General features: G+C 37.9%; 1 protein-coding gene across 1 annotated transcript in view; it reads right to left on the reverse strand.

The window, feature by feature from the left end:
- The window catches only part of vrk1 (VRK serine/threonine kinase 1), a 65,010-nt gene that overhangs the window by 23,487 nt on the left and 17,515 nt on the right, over positions 1-24,008 (reverse strand). The window contains exons 4-11 of the mRNA XM_043697154.2: positions 23,353-23,422; positions 22,602-22,689; positions 18,383-18,491; positions 16,755-16,847; positions 14,493-14,625; positions 5,100-5,220; positions 4,042-4,100; positions 2,162-2,340 (exon numbers count right to left, since the gene is read on the reverse strand). Coding sequence (XP_043553089.1) covers positions 2,162-2,340; positions 4,042-4,100; positions 5,100-5,220; positions 14,493-14,625; positions 16,755-16,847; positions 18,383-18,491; positions 22,602-22,689; positions 23,353-23,422 — 852 coding nt within the window. The remainder of the gene's footprint in view (positions 1-2,161; positions 2,341-4,041; positions 4,101-5,099; positions 5,221-14,492; positions 14,626-16,754; positions 16,848-18,382; positions 18,492-22,601; positions 22,690-23,352; positions 23,423-24,008) is intronic.

Consider the following 24,008-nt stretch of genomic DNA (forward strand, 5'->3'; position numbering starts at 1 on the left):
ATAAAATTCTCTGAAGGTCACAAGATGGTGGAAGGAAGGTCTTTGAATACTTGAGGCAAATGCAGACATTCTTAAGCAAGGGAGTGAAATGTTAGACAGGCATGTGGATTTGGGGTTACAATCAGATCAACCATGAACTTATTTGATTACAGAATAGGTTTGAAAGAGTCAAACTCCTGCTCCTGCTTTTAACTTGTTTCTTCTGCATGCCTCCTGTTTCTGTTTCCTTGCCAAAGATGATATATCCATTGTAAAAATGGACCAAAACTGGTCTTCCGAGTTAAAGTGCAAAAGGAGTTTATTCAAACTTCATTCGAAATTTCTTCAAATTGCATTAGTGCATTTAGACAGGAAAAAACACAACATTTTTATCACACTTTAAAGGATCTGAGAACAATGATACTGTTTTGAACTATAACTGCTGTTGTAAAGCACCCTCAAATAGCTACGTGACAACAACCAAATAAACAGTTTCAGCAAGGTTCATTTACAAATGATATTAGTTACGCCACTCAACTACTCTTCTTTGAAATTGTACATCCTAAGAGCGCAGAGTAAAAATTTGGCTGAACAATTTTCATGTCGAAAGTGTGGTGCTGGACAAGCACAGGAGATCAGGCAACATCCAAGGAAGAGAATCGATGTTTTGGGCATAAGCCTGTCATCAAGATTGAGGCTTATGGGTCAGGGACTGGGGAAGGTAGCCTAGAATGTGAAAGATTGATGAAGGTTGGGGAGAAGGTGATACATCTGAGAGGAGGGTGGAGCAGATAGATGGGGAGGACGATGGAAAGGTCAAGAGGGCGGGGTTGAGTTGGAGGTTTGGAACTGGAATAAGGTGGGAGGGAGGGGAAATCAGGAAACGGGTCAAATCCACATTAATTCTGTGTGGTTGCAGGGTCTCAAGGTGGAAGTTGAGGAGTTCTTCCTCCAGGTGTCGAGTGGTTAGGGTTTGGTGATGGAGGCGGCCCAGGACCTTCAGCTTCTAAACAATTTTAATATCTGTTGGAAATGTTCCAGTTATCTAACCCTGCTTAAACCAATGAAATATCCTAATGTCCCAAGACAGAATCCAGAAAAGTCTTTCACCTTTAAAAATGAACGAAACTATCAATTCAATAAAATCAATTCAATGAAATCATTTCCGATGTATTACAGAACACTTGGATACTTTACAACATTTTCTGTTTCACTGCAAGTAACTAAGCTTAACTAAAATTGCACACTAAATGTATAGTTTTGCATATGTTAGGATTAGATACACTGCTTACCCAAGTAGTTTTACTTTTTCATCTTAGTGCTCAAACATTCTAAAAACTCATTTGAACAGACTAATATTCTTCCACATTTCCAAAAATGTAGCAACTGTCACTGAGTCAAAATCCTGGAATTCCCTCCCTCAGGGCACTGTAGGCCAACCTACAGAATATGGACTGCAGCGGTTCAAGGTGGCAGCTCACCACCACCTTCTCAAGGGCAACTAGGGACCGGCTACAAAATAGTGGCCAGCGAGTTTTGCCCTCGTCCCACAAGTGTCTCAGACTGTAGAAATACTGCTAGGACAAATGAGAACTAATTAAGAGCAAATAAAACTGGTTCCACCCACGTATCTTTTCCTTCGAGTTTTAACAGAACTAATTCAAATGAGATACCCAGTTCTCAGTGCAGCAAGCTGGAACTCAAATTAGAATTGTATTAAAATTATGAATCAGGAAAATTGCATTCACTTTTTAAACAAAGCTCAGCATGTGCCAAGAACTAGTCAAAAGATTTTCTAATTTTGAATGCTCAATAACAGGGAATGCAGCCAGCATGCAGTTTTAGTCATACTGTCCTCAACTTCTTTCTTGCATTTTCTTTTGAACACCTAGACAAATTGATCTTGATTTTTGAGTTAATTTCTGCATCAACCAATGACCTTGAAAGCACAGTCAAGCCCTAGAGCGTGAAAGTTTCTCTTGCCCAATACATATTTCTTATATTTAGTGTGAACATTCACCTGCTGGAATCAGTTTTTATCCAAATGATCCTATTCTTTTATAGCTTTAAATACATCTACATACCACACTGCTTCCTCCCTCCTTACCCCTTGCTGTTTTAACTGTTACACAATTGTCAACACAAAGCTTTAGAGCAAAAAACATTACAAAAGAAAATGTACCTGTTGTTTGGATGTTGTTGGTGCATCACCATTGGAAGATGCTCCTGAAACCAAAACACCATCATCTATGCAGCCGATAGATTTAAATCCTTGCTTGAGGATGTCTCTCAGCCTCTGGTACTGGGGTCTATCTTTGTACCCCAGAGATAGTACATCTTCAAAATACTTTGTCATCTCAGCTGCATTAAAGAAATAAATATTTAGTGCTTGTAATACAGAACTGGAATACTGCTGCAAGGAGTGCTGTTGAACCTTATTATCATGTACTCAGATGCACACATTTCAAATGTAAAAGGGAGCAACAATTGATACTGCATAAAAAATGGCGGCAGATTGTCCAAGGTGTTGCCATCGCAAATGCATCAGGGAACTATTAACATCTATGCTTTTGTTTAGTTCAAAACTGGGCATCATTATCCTTTTGAATTACACCAAACACCAATTTAAGATCAGTGAGGCTTGCAAAGTACATTTGTCCCTTCAAGCAAATGTAAGCGAGCACTTTACGATCACAATTAGGCGGTTAGATTAATGCTCATCGCACTTGGGATTTTTCAGAAAGTGTTGTCCAAACACAGTCACATCTAACATCAGATACTATATCTTGAGTTTTATAAGCAAATACATAAAAAATAAGCTTAAAGACAGAGGACAATATTTTTAAGACTCCTTGAAATGGTAGTTCAGCATTCTGCTAAACTTAGAGAAATTCATCTTTGATTAGGTTTAGCTCACAAGGCAAAGTAAGGGCTCCCATTCTCAACCCCACTTCTCCAGCAGTCATCCAAATTTACATTCAAGTAGCAATAGCATTCTACAAGCAGCCAAAAGGAACACCTGATTTTCCTCTGGAGTAGACCCTTCTGCAGTGTGGACCACTGGGTCAAAATTGTGGAATATGTTCCTGAACAGTATTATGGGTCTACCTACAGTATATGGACAGGAGAGGTTCAAGGTAATAGCTCACAACCACTTACGGACAACAGGGAGGGAAAATAAATGCCCCATTATGCCATCATCTCATGCATACTTTTTAAAAAAAAAATCCATAATTCTGTACAATATAAATGACAATTACTCGGCAGATGCAGTGCTATCAGGTTATTCACAACAAAATCAAAGGCGGTAATTTCTCAAAAACACAGAGCAAAGGTATATCAGAAAGGTTCCAATTTTGACCACATCAGGTTAAGAGTCTCAACCAAGACTGGTATTAAATTGTTTCAATGCCCCAAACCAAAATTCTTCTAGGTCAAAGCCATCATGTCCAACTTCAATTCCCCTATCTGAATACCATGACATGGTGTGGTGACATCTTGAGAGTTCATTTCCTCCCCAACGAGCAGGCAAATTCTCAATATTGCTGAAAACAAGTACACTAGCATTATTAACATAGCAAGGTTAGAACGTTACCCTCAAGATGATCACAATTATGTCAAATTGTCAATTATCACAATGTGTGAAGTAGCAACCGAACACCACAATGTCAGCTGTAACAAACATTGTTGGATAAAATTGTGATAATTGAATCAAGTTCAATCAAGTACAGTTGGATGGAAAGGGTGATTTAAAATGTAGTTTATGAAAATTGACTGATCTACTAAGGAGTAAACGGAGTCAGTCATCAATTCCACCACTAACACCTACCCAAGCCCCCATTTGTTGCCCACTACAAAGTGGTGGAGAAATTCAGCAGGACTGACCATATCTGTGGAGAGAGAAACTGAGGTAAGTTTCAAGACCAGCATGACTCCTCTGTTTCTCTCTCCCTATATGCTGCCAGACATGCTCAGTTTCTCCAGCATTCTTTTCATTTCAGATTTCCAGCATCCATAGCATTTGACTTTTATCTAATTATAAACAAAGTTTGAATTTCATACCTGGCTTATTTTTGCAAGGAAAGCATTTCTCTATTAAACCTGGAATGTCTCCTTTGTATCTAATATAGGAAATTAAAATATATATATATTAAATAAAATTTCAATTTATGTTCACAGTACTACCTCTTTCAAGACATGAGGAACAGTCCCAAATCAGAAATTAAGATGAAGTGCAGGATGACATTTGCAATTCCATGATTTTGGAAAATGGAGAATAATCCTCAGTGTTCAAGCTTTACATGATCAAAATGCATCAGTTCTTTATCACTCATAGAAAAGTCACAGTAGTCATCACCTTTAAGGCATGAAGGAAGGAAAACTTTGACTAGTCACTCATTACAATAAAATCTGAATTGCCTCTACAATAAATTTGAACACCAGGTTATATCCCTTTATTTACCAGCCAATTTATATATCACTTTATACCAATTTAAATTGGTACAATCCCTTTAACAAAGCAAACTGCCTCAATCTGGATAGAAATAAATAGGCGAGGTGCAAGAGGCCAAAATGCTATCAAGAGGATTTCAGATTGGGTAGATGCATAGAAATGTCAATACGAGAAACAGATTGGGTCATTGTGCTCATGTGGTCCTTGGCTACAGTAATCTGTAATGCCTATTCGGAGCATTCAAACCAAGCCTGTTTTATGGTGATCTGATTGTGACATTAACTTAAATTTCCTGTCTGTTCCCATAATTTTTGAATGAGTTAGATTTTGCATTGTCAGGACAATCTTGATTATGTCGAATTCCTAATTCTTTCACTATTTGTTATCTCCTCCTCTTAAGTTCAAGATGGCATTCATTCGATTCTTGAATTTTCCATCTCTGACATAGTTGGAATCCTTAAGATTATCCTATTACACTAACTGCTAGGAGCAATTACACTAATGGAGTACTGTAGATGTACAGAACAACAACAGTGGAGCAGGTAATTTAAATATAGTAGGGTACAGTGAAAAGAGTCACTCCATTACCACAGGAAAGATAAAGCCAAGTTAATGCTTATGGAGAACTGCATAAGCAAGTTAAAGATGGAATCCAACAAATTCTTACTTGATTTTTTCATCTCTGACATAGTTGGCATCCTTAAGATTATCCTCCCAGGGAAGTCTCCCACTGAGCCACTGCAACATGCAATATCCCAAGATTTCAAGGTCACCACGTCTGGAAGCAGCTAAAGGTGAACACATTGTTCAATAACATGTAAATGGAGACAACTGAAATATTGAGCAAAAAAGTCTTTCAATTCATACGAATAAAATCAACATCCCTTCAGTGAACAAGGATGTCAAATGTTATTTTACTGTTCACTGGAAGTGAAATTTGCATTTAAATACAACATAGCTAATAAGTTAATTGAATTTTCATTAAACTTAACTGCGAAGGGACAGTTTGAGTAGTTGAAACAGCTAGTGCTGTTCGTAAATTGTTAGGGCAAGCCACAGATGTAAGGCTTGCTATTAAGAGATGCTAACTGAGGTCATGCATTAAAGCAAAATGATTGGGCCGCTGGTTCAGGGTGTGAAGGGAGATTCTGATTTGGAACAAAAAGCTGTAGAATGATGTAAAATTATGTTGAAATTACAATAGAGTAATGATATTTAGCAGTGTAGTACAATGTTGTAAATATTAATAAAAACATACTAAAAATGAGGGCATAATGTGATCTATACCACATTATAGTTGCATGGAATCACCAGATTCCAACATAAAATTCATGATATTATTAACTTAATGCAATCAGTGCTAAACAATAAGGAGAGAGAGAGAAAGATACTTGGCTTAGTTTGGCATCATTAGAGAACCAGGCTTTTGCTGAGTCACACACAAAAACATGGGCGGTACGGTGGCACAGTGTCTCAGGCAACTGTGTGTGGAGTTTGCACATTCTACCCGGGTCTGCATGGGTTTCCTCCGGGCACTCCAGTGAATTGGCCATGCTAAATTGCCTGTAGTGTTAGGTGAAGGGGTAAATGTAGGGGAATGGGTCTGGGTGGGTTGCTCTTCAGAGGGTCGGTATGGACTTGTTGGGCCGAAGGGCCTGTTTCCACGCTAAGTAATCTAATCTAAAAAAAAACTGCTACAAAATAAATGAAGTCATTTTTAGCACATTCGAATTGCTTGACCTTCATCATAGAAATGTTTCAGTTGGTGACGACTGCTTTTATTGTCATAATATTAAGCATGTGAAGAAATAACCAATCACTGAGTTTGCAATCTGGAGCTATCCTCAATCCTTGACTCAAAATTAAAAGGTATTGACACATTTGCATTGATCTCCTGAAAAACCCAGACTATGATAAAATAACTCAAATTATATAGAGATTCTGATTCTGATTCTCACCATACTGAATTACTGGATTAATACAAAAATGTTTCGAACAAGAAAATTACATTTTGTAGGAAGTGTTTGTATTTTTAAAACCACTGGTTCTACTGTCAGAATAAAGGTGGTGAATATCCTGGAGATGTTCACAAATATGATAAATTACTAAACAAAAAGATGATTACAGATGCTAGAAATAAAAAAATTGGAGAAACTCAGCAGGTCTGACAGCATCTACGGAGAGAAAGCAGAGTTAATGTTTTGAATCCAGTGACCCCTTGTTCGAGCAAATTTCTGTTTTTGTTATAAATTACTGTTTACTAATTTCAAGAAGCAGCTTAAACTTTACATGCCCTTCAAAATTAAAAACATTGCAAATCTTGCTCACTATCTAGCAGGCAAAGAGCACTACTTCCTCCAGAAGGGTTACAACTTGCATATTTTCAAATAAGATTCATAAAGTGCAGAGTTCCCTTCAAATTCAGAGACTTGGATAATAAGGACATTCATATGTACAACTATGGAAGACAGCACAGAGAAGTACAATGGCTACCAACACTTACTAAATAGTTTGAGTGACTATGATAATATACTTAAATTAATATCTAGTATCACTAACACTTTGGGTAACATTTCAGTAGAAGTTAATTAGTTGGTAGGAGGTCAGTTGTCTCCTGGTTGCTATGAAATCAATGTATGGAAAGGGTCGACAATCGTCAAAATGGAGTAGGTTTTCAGTTCTTTGATCCTATTTTACAAATAATCTTGACTGAAGTCAATTTCATCCAGATCATTTTGCTTCTAAAAAATTATTGTAGTCTACAGTGCTTCTGCTTCAATAGTTGAGTGTCCATTGGTCAATTTGAAAATGTATACGCTTGTTCTTTCAATTAATTAGCAGATTAGTGAAAGGAGATACAGCAGGTTTAACTCTTCAGAAGAATGCAGGATTTCAAAATGAGAAGTAAACAATATAGGATTTTATCTGATGAACTTTATTATCCAATGCCACATTTGTAGGATCTAGGCTATGCTTAAAATACATTTCATATACTTTGTAAAGTGCATGAAAAAAATACCAGATTATCCACAACTCCACATGGTTAAACTGACCAAAGAAATTTTCCAATCCATACAAAGACATGGATAATTTGTGTCTGTTCAGGATAAAGGTTATAGTTTAATGTGATAAAGTGTTTAGTTAACTTTCTCACTGATGATTAGAATCAAACCTTGCATGATAATATTAAAGACTGTTACCAAGCTGCAGTGATAGGCCAATTATTAATAAGCAGAATGTCATGTGAATGAGATTATCTGGAGATAAATGGCAAGTTAGTTAAGGGTCACTCAGCCTCTGGTGGAAGGTCATTCTAACAGCTGACTACATTCATTAAAGTGCCATTTACTCTCACTGTGCAATTCACACTGCATATTACAAATTATTCTACTACTTGACTCAAGATAAATGCACACCTGATCCAAGCAATCAATTTTAATATTTCCTATTCAGTCCTGGAGTATGCACAATTCTACAAAAATATTCCAAGTTCAAATACAATATTATCAATTTGTTACTTTAACATGTCCAACGTAGTATTCACAATTTATCAAATTTCACAAATTATCTGCAGTTTAATTTAGTTTTCCCTATATGGTAACTGGTTAAAAAAAGTATTGAAATTTACAACAGTACTTAGCTTTAAATTGAAAAAATAATATGTCACAATTTTAATCTCTTGAAATCAGTATTGAAGAATTATAAATTTGAATAGAACAGTCAGCAAGGACAAATAAATATAAAGCAAACCAACCAAATACAATAGTTCCAGCAGATTTCATGGATCTAAAAAAAAAGTGCATAATAAGCAGTATGGACATTAAAATCATATCTTGTCTAGCACAAGCAGCCACAATTCCAGTCTTGTCCAGACCAGAACAAGCCAAAAACAGAACACATGGCAGCCAATTTTAGGATTTAACAGGATGTTGCAGTTGGGACTTTTTCCTAACACTTTGTCTGATGTTCACAGCCAGACTGTTCCAAAGCAGCCAGAGTCCCTTATGAACCCAAAGAAGTTTGCCAATATAAAGAAAGATAATTCTGCAAGATGTGTTATTCAAGTTGAAAAGGTTTTTTTCTTAAATCTTGCACGTTCTGAATATAAAGGGAACACCTTTCTGCTCTGGCTCTTCAGCAAGGCCAAACAATTTATTAAACCTCAAATCCTTGTCAAGGGATTGTCATGGAATGCATCATTTAACATATTCAAATTGGAACCCTTAATTTTTTTTTATTTAAAAGCTTAAATACCACATCAATTAAGATTAAACAGATTCTAACTTAATCTTTTAAGAATGGAACTGGGATCCACAATCATATAACAATATGTTCTAAGTGGAATCTTTTTAACCATATGGAGATAAAATGGTAGCCCAATTAGCATGATTTAAAAAAGACATGATAGTCATCTACAAACTTCAGTAATTATTTTAATAGTTACAGGTGTTTTCTTCAAGTGCTGTGCCTCCTTACTTTTGATATCAATGCAATACAACAACCACTTGTATTAAACACTGTCTTTAACATAATAAATTATGAAAGGCATATTTAACTTCAATTCATTTTTAAAAACTGACATCCTGCCATTAGGAGATATTTGACCAAACACTCTGTCAAACAGGTAGGTTCTAAGAGTGCTTTGAACAAGAAAAGCCAGAGGTTTTGAGAGAGACTTCCCAAGTTCACAACTTTGGTATCTGAAGATACAGTAGGAGGTGTAATAAAAATTAGAGATGTTCAAGAGGAAAATAAAATGAACACATTTTGCAGAATTGTATGATTGAAGAAGATTACATGGATCTTGATCAGCAAGGCCATTGAAGATCCAAATGCAAGCACTGGAATTTCAATAGATATTAGTTAAGCAGGAGCCCAAGTAGGTCAGACAGAAATGGAACTTGGTGAGAGTTAAGATTCAGGAAAAGTTATGGACAGTAGAATATGAGAGACTGGCTGGGAGTGTAAATATGGATGTAACAAAAGGATGAATGAGGGCTTCAATAGCAAAGGAGCTGAAGCAATGTATAGAAGTGGAAACAAGGGCCTCTGGTGATAGCTTGGAGAGACGGTTAGATGCTCATTTCTGGGACAGAAATAGCATAAGTGTTGCCAATTGTCTTGATCTTTCTTAGGCAGTTGCCAAAAAGAATGATGGAGCCATTGGCGAGGGATTAAGGTTCAAGTTGGGACCAAAGACAATAGTTTAAATGTTCTCAAATTTCAATTGGTAATAGGATGGCAAGCAAGTAGTCAGATAATTTGCAAACAGCAGAGTGGTCAAGAGAAGTAATGTTAAGGTAAGCTACTGGTTAATTAAACCAGAGACTTAATTAAACAACTCAAAGGAGAAGAAAATTCCACAGCTATGAACATTTTTAATGATGGCAGAAACATGGCACATCAGAGCAAAGGATAATGCTGATTCATTTGCATCAATTTTCTGCCAAAAGTATTGAGTGGATGATCCATCTCTGCCTCCTCCAGATGCCCTTCTCCAACCAACATATTTCCTTTCATCTGATATCAAGGAACAGCTGAAGACAAAGGATTCACAAAAGCAAAGAGTCCTGACAACATATGCATATATGAATTGGGAGCATAAGTAATTTATTTAATACCTTGGAAATGCTCCACAATAAATAACGTCATGGTTGACTTGATTAATCCATATTGCTGGCTACTCCAATGACTTCTTAATTCTATTTTTGACCTCAACCCCATTCTCACCTGAGAAAATATTCCAAGACTGCTTTCATCACCTTGTGTGGAAGTGTGCTCCAAACAGAGGATGTTTGGCATGCATAAATTTCAAACAGACACTGTTTTTAAACATTGGCCTCCACTTCTAAATTCTCTCAAGAGTAAGTATCCTTTCCTCATGCACCGGTCAAGACTTCCAGATACGTTGTAATGAAGTCACCTTGTACTTCTCCAAACTGCAGTAGATACAAATGTAGCCCGTCCAACCTACCCTCATAAGACAACTTGCCTACTCCAGGTATTCATCTAATAAATCTTTTCTGAAATGTTTCCAAAGCAATTACAACTTTCCTTATACAAGCACACCAATACTGTACATACTTCAGACATGGTTCACTAATATCCTCTACAGCCGAAGTACAACCTCCCTACTTAGATATTCAATTATCCTTGTAATAAACTAACCATTATTCTCGATTTCCCAATTATTTGCTGTTCTCAACATTGATTCCTGAGACACACTATTTGTTATATCTAACTAGAAAAGGACCCATTTATGCCTATTTCTTTCAGCTAGCCAATTTTTTATCCATGGCAACATATTATCCCCAACACCGTGAACTCTTATTCTCTGCAATAAACTTTGATGTGGTATTTCATCAAAACCTTCTGGTACATGCTGGCAATAGTGCTGAAGATTTATGCTCCAGAACTACATGCTTCCCTAGCTAAACTGATCCAGTACAGCTACAAAATCAAAAGAATGCAGTTTAGAAATAAAAGTGGTTTAAGTGTAAATGCTTGACTTTTTTTAAAGAGGCGATACGTTGGATGGGGATGAAAAGTCACTGCAGCTGATTTTCTGACTGCCCAAAGAATGAAACTACACAAGAGCCCATCCAGCTACTGCAGGAATATAGATTGTTCATTCATGAAGGCGGCTAAAAAAAATGGCAAGGATGGGAAGAGATAATTCACTGCTATCACAATCACGCAAATCATAACTTGCAACTGTCAGGCAACATCTAATTGCACAGATGCAAACATGGATTTCCAGACAAAATAAGCCTGGATTTAAAATCTGACAAAAGAACAGAAGACCCGAGAGTAGCAATTCAGCCCAACAGGCCTCCCCTACCAGTTGATACGATCATGGCTGATCTCAGCTTCGCAAAAGTGAGGACTGCAGATGCTGGAGATCAGAGTTGAGAGTGTGGTGTTGGAAAAGCACAGCAGGTCTGGCAGCATCCAAGGAGCAAGAGAATCAACGTTTCAGGCATAAGCCCTTCATCAGGAATTGCGCTGAGAGAAAAAATGGGAGGGGGGGGTGGGGGAGGAGGCTGGGAAAGTGATAGGTGGATGAAGGTGAGGGAGAAAGTGATAGGTCAGAGGGGGCAGTGATGGACATTCCAGAGGGTGGTGCCGAGGCTTGGAACTGAGATAATGTGGAGGGAGGGGAAATGAGGAAGCTGTTGAAATCCACATTTATGTGTGTGGTTGCAGGGTCCCAAGGCGGAATGAGGTGTTCAACCACAGGGCGGTGGGCTTGGTAGGTGCGGGTGTCCCAGAGATGTTCTCTGAAATGATCCGCAAGGCGGCGTCCTGTCTCCCCAATGTAGAGGAGACCACACCGGATGCAAGGGTTGAACACTTCAACTCCCCTGCCCACTCTGTCAAGGACATGCAGGTCCTGGGCCTCCTCCACCGCCAAACCGTTACCACCTGACACCTGGAGGAGGAACACTTCATTCCGCCTTGGGACCCTGCAACCACAGAGATAAATGTGGATTTCAACAGCTTCGTCATTTCCCCTCCCTCCACATTATCCCAGTTCCAAGCCTCCAATTCGGCACCACCCTCTGGAATGTCCATCACTGCCCCCTCTGACCTATCACCTTCTCCCTCACCTTCATCCACATATCACTTTCCCAGCTACCTCCCCACCACACCCCTCCCATTTTTTCTCTCAGCGCAATTGCTGATGAAGGGCTTATGCCTGAAAGATCGATTCACCTGCTCCTCGGATGCTGCCTGACCTGCTGTGCTTTTCCAGCACCACACTCTCGACTCTAATCTCAGCTTGGTCTCAGCTCCACTTTTTTGTCTGCTTTTTATACCGTTTCGACCCATTATTCATTAAAAATCTGTCTGTCTATCTCCTCCTTCCATTTACTCAATGTCTTGCATCTACCACATTCTAGGTAGTGAATTCCACAGATTCATGACTGTTCAATAGATTAGATTCCCTACAGTATGGAAACAGATCATTTGGCCCAACAAGTCCATACTGACCCTCCGAAGAGTAACCCCCCAGACCCATTCCTCTTCCCTAGATTTACCCCTGACTAATGCGCTTAACACAATGGGCAAATTAACATGGCCAATTCACCTGACCTGCACATCTTTGAATTGTAAGAGGAAACTGGAGCACCTGAGGAAATCCACGCAGACACAGGGAGAATGTGCAAACTCCACACAGTCGACTGAGATGGGAATCGAACCAGAGTCCTTGGTGCTATGAGGCAACAGTGTACCCACTGAGCCGCTGTGCCACCTGAAGTAGTTTCTGCTCATCTGATTTAAATCTGCAATGCCTTAGCTTAAAACTATGACCCACCTCTATCGCTAGATGTGGAAATATCCTCTTGATGTCTCCTTTGTCAATCCCCTTTAGCATCTTACATACCTCAATTAGATTTCTTTTTCTTCTTCTGAAGTCCAGAGAACATCAGGCTAAACTGCTCAATCGCTCTTAAGATAAACCCCTCACTTCTGGAATCAATCTTCCTCTGAACTGTTTCCAATGCAACTACATTCCTCATGTTTATATACCAATATTGAATGTAATAATCCAGGTACAGTTTCAGTAATACCTTGTGTAATCTCAGCAACACTTCTCTACAGTTCTCTTCAGTTAGTGATGAATGTCAGAATTTAATTTCCCTTCCTTATTACCTGCCGTACCTGCACACTAGTTTTCTATGATTCATGCACAAAGCCACCCAGATCTCTGTACCAAAGCATTCTGAAGTTTCTCTCCATTTAGATAATACGTTGCCTTGCTATTCCTCTGAGCAAAATGGAAAACCTCACTTATACATGTTAAGTCTCATCTGTCAATTTTTGGCCTATTGACCTAACCCACCCATATCAGTTTGTAAATTTATTTCATTGCAACTTACCTCCCCACCTATTTTAGTGTGATGTGCAAATCTGGCTTGTAGTCCTTATGATCCTAGTATCCAAATTATCAACAGATTGTAAACATATAAGGTCATGAAGAGCTAAACTTGTGGTAATTGTTTCTTCTTGCCAACCAGAAAAAAAAGTGACAATGTACTAGAGAGAGAGAGAGATGCTGGGAATGGAGCAATAGTTTGCAAGGAAGATAGCATCAATGGTTGATTCTCTGGGGAGAGAGGTATTAACAACTGATCTGAAAGAAGGAAGCACGATTCAATGAAAGAGTGTACTAAACATTATTAATTAACATGAGAACTAGGAAGGGAGTTAGTAGTTAATAGTTCAATAGAAATAAGGTGGAGAAAACAAAATAAAAAGAGATGGACCTTACAACAAGACTATCTTCAAGCAAGCATGGGACATGAACTATGAAACTGTGTGGGGCAGGACTAGGGTGGATAAAAAAAACAACTAATTTTAATAAATGGTGGGCTCTGGAAATGCCATACTTCATTGAACTGGGCAGACAGCAATCACAGAAAATACATGAGACAACCCTACAAAGCAAAATGAGAGATACCCAAAACAGTACAGATATGGGCGGCATGGAGGCACAGTGGTTAGCACTGCTGCCTCACAGCGCCAGAGACCCGGGTTCAATTCCTGCCTCAGGCAACTGTCTGTATGGAGTTTACACATTCTCCCAGTGTCAGCGTGGGTACTGGTTTCCTCCCACAGTCCAAAAAATGTGCAGGTTAGGTGAATTGGCCATGCTAAATTGTCTGTGGTGTTAAGTGAATGGGGTAAATGTAGGAGAATGGGTCTGGGTGGGTTGCTCTTCGGAGGGTCGGTGTGGACTTAAGGGCCTGTTTCCACACTGTCAGTAATCTAATCTAATCTCAAGTCAGTGACAGAAGACAACCATCTAATAAACAACCTCACATAACTGGTCCATAACTTTCAAGAAGCAAAGAGATGATGCCTCCTCTAGAGAAATCAAGTAATGTGACAACTCAAACAAGGGAATTATCAAATCCCAGTTAGTTCCATTGCAGAACAATTTGGAATAAATAAGCCGTAACCAGATGAGTACTGGTAGCTCAGTACATGCTTCTGAATGAGCACGATGGTCCACACATAATTAAATACATTCTCAAAACTTGTTCACACATACCTGCTCCTTTATGTGCATCAATACTTGTAAACTCAAGAGTACCATCATGGCAACGCTTTGGATCTTCTTTGTATTCTTTGTGTACTCCTTCTGGACAGTATCTATATGCAAGGCCATAATCAACTAAATATACCTAAGAAAGTTTAAATTACAAACAAAATCAGACTGGATACTGGACCATAAAATAGTCTAGCTAGATCACAAATCTTTGGGATCCCCAAGAAATCACTCTCAAGCTAACTAACTAAATAATGAAGTTTGGGGCAGAGTAGAGTCAGAGATATTAACAAGTTAAGACTTGATGAATAGTGATAGTTTAAAGAGAAAGTTATTTATTATTTTACCATATGTGAATATTCCGAGTATTTTATTTGCTTAAGTTCATTGCAATGGTTTCCTTTCTTTCCCATATATTCAAGTTATGAGCATGCCCAGGGCATATGCTGTAAGCATGACATTTAGTCACCTCCGTGACACAGTCATTCTTTACAAGTTCCTCTCAATGTACAACATAATTATGTGTAGAGTGTGGACCAAAGTACAAATATATACGTATTAAACAGCAGTTAGGAACAAAAATAATCAAGTTCCCAGTAAATTAGCTGCTACGGTTGGCAAGGAATTTTGATGCTTTATGCAAAACCAGAGCTTGTTTCCTCAGTGAATGGGATACTGCATGGTGCTATTTTCCATTGATCCAACTGCTAGCTACACTGGTTTTGACACACAAACATATCAGCCCACCCACCCAATTTTCTCCACAGGACAGCAACAAGAAAACAACTCTACAAATTGAAAATGATCTTAAAATACATTAGATAATCACAGCTTCATAAATGTGATAACACCTTGAAGAAAGATTGAAAATGTCTCAAAAAGCAGAGTTAACTTTGTGACTTGTGACTGCTTACTAAACACCTCTGTTGTTTAATGTTACTACTAAGCTGTAGTAACATTAAACTTGCCTCAGGTAATAAAGAGTTTGCTGAACCAATACATTTAACTCCTGAAAAGCTTAAACTAGGTTAGTGCCTATGTAGACTATTTCAATGAACTAGAAGGAAGTGACTGACCTTCACCATTGGGATTAAAAAAATCCACTTTTGCCTGTACTTACTGCTTTTTTTCTCAGTATCAACAGAAGTGTTTAAGTCCTGAAAATATCAATTTCCATAGGGATCAATGATCATTTCAGAATATAATAGTTTCCGTGGGTGTTACAGGTCAGTGAAGGAGGAAACAGGTAATTTCCCAATTTTGTTGGAACTTTTAAATCCTAGCCATATCCTGAGTTTGTTTTTTTTTGGGAAGAGTAATTTTCATTCATAAGTGAATGAAACATTTTAGAAAAACATAAATGCATACTGAGTTATTTGGACTGAACAAAATTGCCTGTGGTACAACACAAATCTACTAAGTATAATAGTGTATTATTGAAATAATTGTGGGAGCTGTTAATATGTACTGCTTCCTTTTGCAAAGCGGCTACGCTACCTTAGGGGTGAAACAATGAATCAGATAATTCTTACAGCGGATGAATTTTACCCATTGAGCTCTAATCCGGAACATACAGATATGCATTCTTGCGTATTCAATTTTTTTTCTAGCATTCTTCCAGTTCTGGTAGGGGCTTCATGTACTTAGCTTGCACACAAAGATACAGACAAAAATGCTAAGTGACAAAATGTTTGAAGGCAGCTCCTTATCTACCCTGATTAAAAAGAAGCTTCCAAACAAGATCACAGTTCCCTAGGGATCAGCAAAGTCCAAAGAGAGACTTTATTATAGTCCAGGTCAATAACTTACAGGAGACTTAAGCAGCATTCGATTGAATGACAGAAGGATAAATTAGTAAATTATCATTTTGATTTGCAGAAAGAATGAATGACCTTGCATATATTCAGCCCATTTATACATCTAAAATATTGCATTGGTTCTAGATGTCCTGAGGTTGTCAATAACTTTTATAAACCAAAGGTGAGACAGTAATTTCCCCCTGACATCAAGGGAGCTCTAATGCTCTGCCACTAACAATAACTAATAAAACCAAATTAGTTACCATCAAGAGATAATTCTTCAATGGCTGAACTAACACAACAACAGACCAATGTTCACTCTTAAACACAAAATAATTTTACGATTTGTTAGAAAATAACACAACATCTGGTAGTAAAGTTAGAAAAAAAAGGCTAACTTCCCTTTGTTTTTACATACTTCAAACAATTCATGATTGCACTAAATAATAAGCAAAACAAAAAGAACCTCATTAGGATTCTTGTAACTGAGGAGAAGATTTGAAGCTTTGATGTCCCCATGCACGTACTCATGGTCATGGATGTATTCTAGAATGTCAATCTATCAAAAGAAAACAATTGAGTTAAACGGCAATAGATAGGAATCATAAGGACCTGATAGCATTTTGGAAGAATTGTGCAAATGAAACAGTTTCATTCATGCAGTAGAATGTCTACACATGTACTTAAGTTGTATACCTGAAGGGTGAAACACTAAATTGTCTTGTTTATTTTATGAAGCCAACCTCTCAACACACAGAAGTCTTCCCATTGGTTTCACCTTTTTAAGGAAGATTTATGAAAATGGCATCTAGAATCTTAAATCATTCTGCACTTTAGAATTCAATGCAACTTGCAGTCGTGATCAAACAGTCTTTGTGAAAGTCACTTCTCATCTCAGATTATTTTCTTTCTGCATATATTGTGGAAGTACAACATGTTTGCTCCAGACATATAGGAAAGTAGGAGGCCCTTTGAATAGTGGAGGCGTCTCAATCAGATTATAGCTCATCAGAAATCTGACAGTCCTGAAGTTTTTAACAAAACAAAAGCACAATTTTTCACATGTATGAATAATAACAAAAAGGAAAGATGATGTTTGAGACTGACATTGGAAAAACTGCAGTGCAGGTCAGTACTGGATGGAAAATAAAATATACGACAACTCGCAAACATGTGGACAGGAAGTTTTAGTATCCTTTATCACAAGCTTTCTTGAAACACAAAAGGCAATTGCAACAACTATCATTGTGTCAGCCTCATTTTACCTGGCTAACCCCAGGGGATGGTTAGAGTGAATCATAAACAATACCAGTTTCAAAAGACAATAACAGGAATGGCTAATCACACTGTTCAGCTTTATAATAATTTAGATTGTTATAAAATCATTAATAGTGTGAACAATTCATCCAAATCAACTCTCCAAGGCCTTGAATATTTAAACAGAAGCCCATGAGTCACATGCAGTGCTTGAACCTTAGCCATTTAGCCCAGGAGGGTCTAGTGAAAGTTTATTTTTGTCATAACACACATTACTGTGCAAGATGTTTTCAATTAGACAAAATTAATTTTAAACTATAGTCTACAGTGTAGCTTGCAGGGAATGCTTTTATGCAAATTTAATTACAGAAAATTAGATTTTAATTTAGAGTTGTGGTTGATGTTCTGTACTGCAATTATTCTTACATGGGCAAGAGACTCCATTGCAAGTGAATAAGTGGCCCATAAAGACAATGATTTGGAACCTCATGTCATACAAGTTTGTGATTAGTTTTCTTCCAAGCAAACTTAGTAGTCCTTTGCTGGAATACCTTTCTAAGTAGCCATTAGTATTTGGATTATCATGGAAAAGACAGCCAACTGCAGCTTCCACACTGCTACTGAGGATGGGACCACCTCAACATTCACTAAATATTAAGTCTGAAACTAACAGGCTAAAAATCTTTATTTCAAAGTAACTATAGAACACAACACTTTGGAGTATTATATTGTACAAAGTCCCAATTTACTACCAAAGTGTTCCTTATTGAATAAAGAAAGACTTAAAACAGATGTTGCCACAATACAACATTTCAGATAATGAACATTATAACTTACCAAGCGAAGACCCAACTGCAGCACAAATTTCTTTGGGAAAATCCTATGATTTTGCTCAAATATTTTCTGAAGATCAGATCCAAACCGATCCATCACCATAAATCTATAACTAAATTCAAAAGAGAAGTTCAATCTTAAATAATACATATCCAATATTCATTTGTGATCGGCATTCTTTGAAATAATTGAACCTGTTCAAATAATATGTTTCCAGATTAAATTGCAACGCAATTCTTCAAATTTTAACTAAAATCTATTGTGCCATATCAATGGTATTGAAGGACAATTAGCTCAAGTGGCTAGATAGCCAGTGTGTGGTTAAGAATTACACCAACAGCATAGATTCGACTCCCACTTTGGCTAAACTTTGCCTCCTCGCTTGGCCTTGTTACAGAATGTTGCTCTTTAAAGTATATAATTAAGTGCCTGCCTCCAAATGAGAGAGCTGCCCAGTCTCTCAGATAATGGTTAATTATCTACTTGCTCAGTTGCATAAATAGGCAAATTGGCCTGTAAAAAGGACAGTAGCAAGACAGCATAAGGGAAAAAAAAGGATACAATTGCAACAAAAATAAACAAGTGCACAAACTCAGCAGGTCTGACAGCATCTGCAGAGAGAAAGAAGAGTCAACAGTTTGGGTCTCATCACTCTTCTTCAGAACAGGATATATGATTTTCTTTTGGATTTTTATGCAAGAACCCAGATATCTAATGGTGCTTCACCAATATTTCCAAGTGCAATCTGGCAGATTCATAATATGTAAATTTGAAATAATGAAAAACAAGAGAGGGCATGCACATGGTGAGCCCTTATTCACACTGCAAAGATAATGTTTGCAGCCCCTATTTGAAAAAAAAGAGTTGCACTGAAAGCAACCAATGCTACGTTTAGGAAAGGATGGTTCACACAGAAACATAGCATCATATAGCAAAGTCAATCAGTACTGAACGTAACATAACCCAGTCAAATGCATGACCTGCTAAACAAGGGACCACCTCAATACTCATTAAATATTTAGTCTGAAACATAAGTAATTGATAAGCGGCTGGAGGCTGTCACCAAAATGTAAGCTTTTTAATTAAAAAATATTTTCCTGAATTGCAATCAGGTCCAGCTTCATTGACTGCATTGTCAAATACCTTTAACGCTATTTAAATTCTGTCCTAAGATCTACTCAAAGATGACTGTGACCCCACACCAAAATGAAACTCTTAAGCAAGTTGCCTGTAAATACTTGATAGGGGCCTGCAGTAGACCTTCTGTCATATTGTTAGGAATACCCAGTACTTGGTTATGTGTTTTAGTATAGATTTAGGTGTGGGAATCAAATGTTTTAACGTCAGGAATTGAAGTAAATGAAATTAAAGTAAACTAAGAGGCTATTAAGTCTTAAAAGATCGGGCCCATGTTTGCTTAAGAAGTTAACAATTAGAAACATGACCATAAAAAAATCCACCTAGCTTATTAGCCAAAGAGCTAGAGACAATATTTGCAATGCTTGCAAGAACCGCAGCCCAGAGAGATACTTTTAATTTGGAGTAAGACAAAATTAGTTTAAATGCATTCAGCGAAGTCTTCACTATTGCAAAACCAGTTTACAATGCCTTATTTGATCTGATGAAGCAAATTATGGATAATTAATCAAAGTTGGTTTGAGTAGCCAGCTCAGGGGGTTTCAATATGGAGAAGAATGATGCTAAGGGATGCACTCTAGTTTCAATTTATTTGAATGTTTATTGGAAACATTAGCTGCAGCCCATGTGACTTTCAGCTTACTAATATGTGGGCGGCACGGTGGCACAGTGGTTAGCACTGCTGCCTCACAGCACCTGAGACCCGGGTTCAATTCCCGCCTCAGGCGACTGACTGTGTGGAGTTTGCACGTTCTCCCCGTGTCTGCGTGGGTTTCCTCCGGGTGCTCTGGTTTCCTCCCACAGTCCAAAGATGTGCAGGTCAGGTGAATTGGCCATGCTAAATTGCCCGTAGTGTTAGGTAAGGGGTAAATGTAGGGGTATGGGTGGGTTGCGCTTCGGCGGGTCGGTGTGGACTTGTTGGGTCGAAGGGCCTGTTTCCACACTGCAAGTAATCTAATCTAATCTAAGACATAGTTGGAGTAACTTTTACTTAGGATACCTGCACTATAAACAAATATGATTCAAACTGTGAAATGCAGGTGAGGATTAACCTCAGTTTGAATGTTGTGAGGGAACAGACACCTGATGGTTGCCTAGTTTGAAGGCAGTAATTGAAACAGCTTAGCTTTCAAGTAGCCAGAACGAAAACAATTGTGCATCCAGTCTATTAAGACAAATTAAACTTTTGCCTTGAAGAATAGTTGGAACCAAGGGGAATTAAAGCTAAGTTTCCAGAGGACTGCAGTGTACACAGGGGCTATTTTTCCCATAACTTTTAGATTGATGCATCCCATGAGAACTAATGGGGGAATTTAAGTAAATTTGAGTGCACAACAACATGGTGTACAAGTACATATTAGAAGTTAATTGTATTTGCTTTATTTAAGATTTATATGTATATAATGAAGATTCTTGTTTAGAAAAAGTAGTCTTGTGGCATTGAGCTACTGTTTAAATCAAGATGTTAAAATTTTCTTTTAAATGATAACCATCCCTACTAGCATGCAACATGATGAAGGGCTTTTGCCCGAAACGCCGATTTTCCTGCTCTTCGGATGCTGCCTGAACTGCTGTGCCATTCCAGCACCACACTCCGACTGGTATGTAACATGACTTAAGTAGGATGAGTCATTTTTGTCTAATAACTGAATAAATGTGACAAATCTGCCACTATTTATTTATCAACAGAGATAAATTAGAATAAAGGAAGAACAGATTTATAGTAACTATTCAACAAACTGCCACAGGACATGGTCATTTTCCCTGTGCTAATACTTAATTTAAATTACATTAAACCAAACAAAGCCCCCACCAGGAGTTTTCTCTGTTGATCTGAGTGGACCGCCCATTTCTGTTCCTATCTCCCGATCTAATAGGGTGTGTTGATCTATCCCAATCTTCAACTACCTTAGTAATATCGTATAAGCAATTAACCCCAGTTTTATATATATATTATATATTACCTAGTGTAGAAACAGGCCCTTCGGCCCAACCAGTCCACACCAACCCTCTGAAGAATAACCCACACAGACCCATTTCCCTCTGACTAACTGATCTAACACTATGGCGCAATTTAGCATGGCCAATTCATTTAATGTGCACATCCTGGGATTGTGGGAGGAAACCGGAGTAAACCCATGCAGACACGGGGAGAATGTGCAAACTCCACACAGACAGTCACCCAATGCTGGAATCGAATCTGGAACCCTGGTGTTGTGAGACAGCAGTGGTAACCACCGAGTACCGTGCTGCCCACTATCTCCAAAGCCCTTTGAACATATACTGAAACAAAATAAAACATTTTAATGATCTCAAATTCAATTCAACAGGACACAGATTCGCAATTTAATCCATTTCTTTCAAATTTTAACTTTGTATTACAAAGTATGTCACAATTGATTTGATTGGTTCCAATCAGTTTGGACAAGAATACAAGTAGTGCCCCTTGAAAAGCAACGCATGAGTGTGAGAAAATTTACATGAACATGCACTTTCCGGAACTATATTTAGCTTCTCAAACTGTAATGTGTAAAAATTTTCAACAGCAACCTTTATCCACATAACTCAACATAATGAAGTGGCCCAAGGCATTTCACAGGAGCATTATATAATGAAGTATGATATTTAGTCACACCAGGAAAAATTAGGTCAGGCAATCAAAAGCTTGGTCAAAGGTAACTTTAAAAAAAAAGTGATAAAAGGAGGAAAGCAAGGCATAGGAAGGAGCCTTCGCCTCAAGGGACAATGACCACTTTCCAGCAATTTGGAAAATAGTGTAGCAGTATGCAAGTTAGCCAGGAAGCAGGCTTTGTCAAAGTTGGGAGCAAGATGTGCCACACAGTGGCCATTCACGGAAACTAATCTTATTTTATGATTGGAAGCAGCAGCAGTTAATAGTAAACGCTCTAAAGACAATAAAGCTTCAGTTTGAAACAACATGTGCTTTCAGCTTGATGGAGCTCCGAAGGCCACAAAATTGAAGAAAATCAATTCACTGCAAAAACTCTGGGGATTAATGCATATTCTAGAGTCAAAATACACCTCCACTGACCTGCAATGCATGATAGGCTGCATACAAGCTTACCTGTTGCCTCCTTTATCATATAGTCCTGAGCCCCAATACTTGGGTACACCAAGATAATTTAATTTGCGGGATGCTATCCAGCTATGAACTGTGGAAAGAAAAAAAAAATCACAAAAAAAGTTTGGATAAAATAATTTACATCAAATACATTATGACGCTATTGTCCAAGAGAAGCACAATTGTACTTCTCATAACCTTGAACAGTCTTAGGAAAATAGGAAAATATATTTTTGAGATAGATACAAAGTTATTTGACTAGAATATGTCTGAGCAACAACAGCACTTCATACTAAATGCCACAATTGCCAGTCTGTCAGCAATTATTATTGAAAAGATCAGCAACGGGCATCCATAGATAAGGAAGTGATCAACAGACAGCATGTTAGAACTTGGATACAGATGTATGTCATATTTTCAAATAAACCCAGCTGATGACTAAAGAAAATGCTACAGTTTCTGCGTTGCACTCAGATTAGCACCAAAAGTTTTAAAATTACTACTTATGGACATGAGCAATTATTTAAACAGAACATTCACAAATACAGAATCAATGGGTACAGGATTGATGCAGTAAACCAAACAATCACCAGCATTTCCACTAAATATGCAACGCTTATGTAATGAATATTTAGCACTTACAAACAAATCCAATTTCATAGATCCAATTTGTTCACAGGTTAGTTTTAGGAAAGTCAGTTACTTCCACACTACATGACAACTGATCTTTCACATGCAATATACTTGAACTCACTTAGCTCTGGTTTTGCTGCTCTCATATAAAACTTGAGTTCTGAAAAAAGTGGTCCATTGGTGCTGGGTTCCTAAAAACAGAAGAGACACACATTAGGATTCTATAAACTGTGTATGATTGAAACCATAATATTTTGAACATTTCAATAATAATCCAGAGACATTCAGTCAAATCATCAGGGTTCAGAAAATATTTAAGGATGTTGTCAGGGTTGGAGGATTTAAACTTGCAGGGAGAGGCTGAAAAGTCTGGGGCTGTTTTTACTGGAGCATCGGAGGCTGAGGGGTGACTTTAACTAGATTTATAAAATCATGAGGGGCATGGATATGGCAAATAGAGAAGATCTTTTCCCTGGGTGGAGCAGTCCAGAACTAGAGGGAATAGGGTGAGAGGGGAAAGATATAAAAGAGATCTAAGGGGCAACCTTTTCATGCAAAGGGTGGTGTGTGTATGGAATAAGCTGCCAGAGAAAGTGTTGGAGGCTGATACAATTGCAACATTTAAAAGGCATCTGGATGGGTATATGAATGGTAAGAGTTTGAAGGGATATGGGCCAGGTGTTGGCAAGTGGGACTAGATTAGGTTGGGATATCTGGTTGGCATGGACGAGTTGGACCGAAGGTTCTGTTTCCGTGCTGTACATCGCCATGACTCTG

The sequence above is a fragment of the Chiloscyllium plagiosum genome, unplaced genomic scaffold, assembly GCF_037043375.1.
Source record: "Chiloscyllium plagiosum isolate Xiang-an unplaced genomic scaffold, Cpla_swu_hap1 HiC_scaffold_8, whole genome shotgun sequence".
NCBI classification, from domain to species: Eukaryota; Metazoa; Chordata; class Chondrichthyes; order Orectolobiformes; family Hemiscylliidae; genus Chiloscyllium; species Chiloscyllium plagiosum.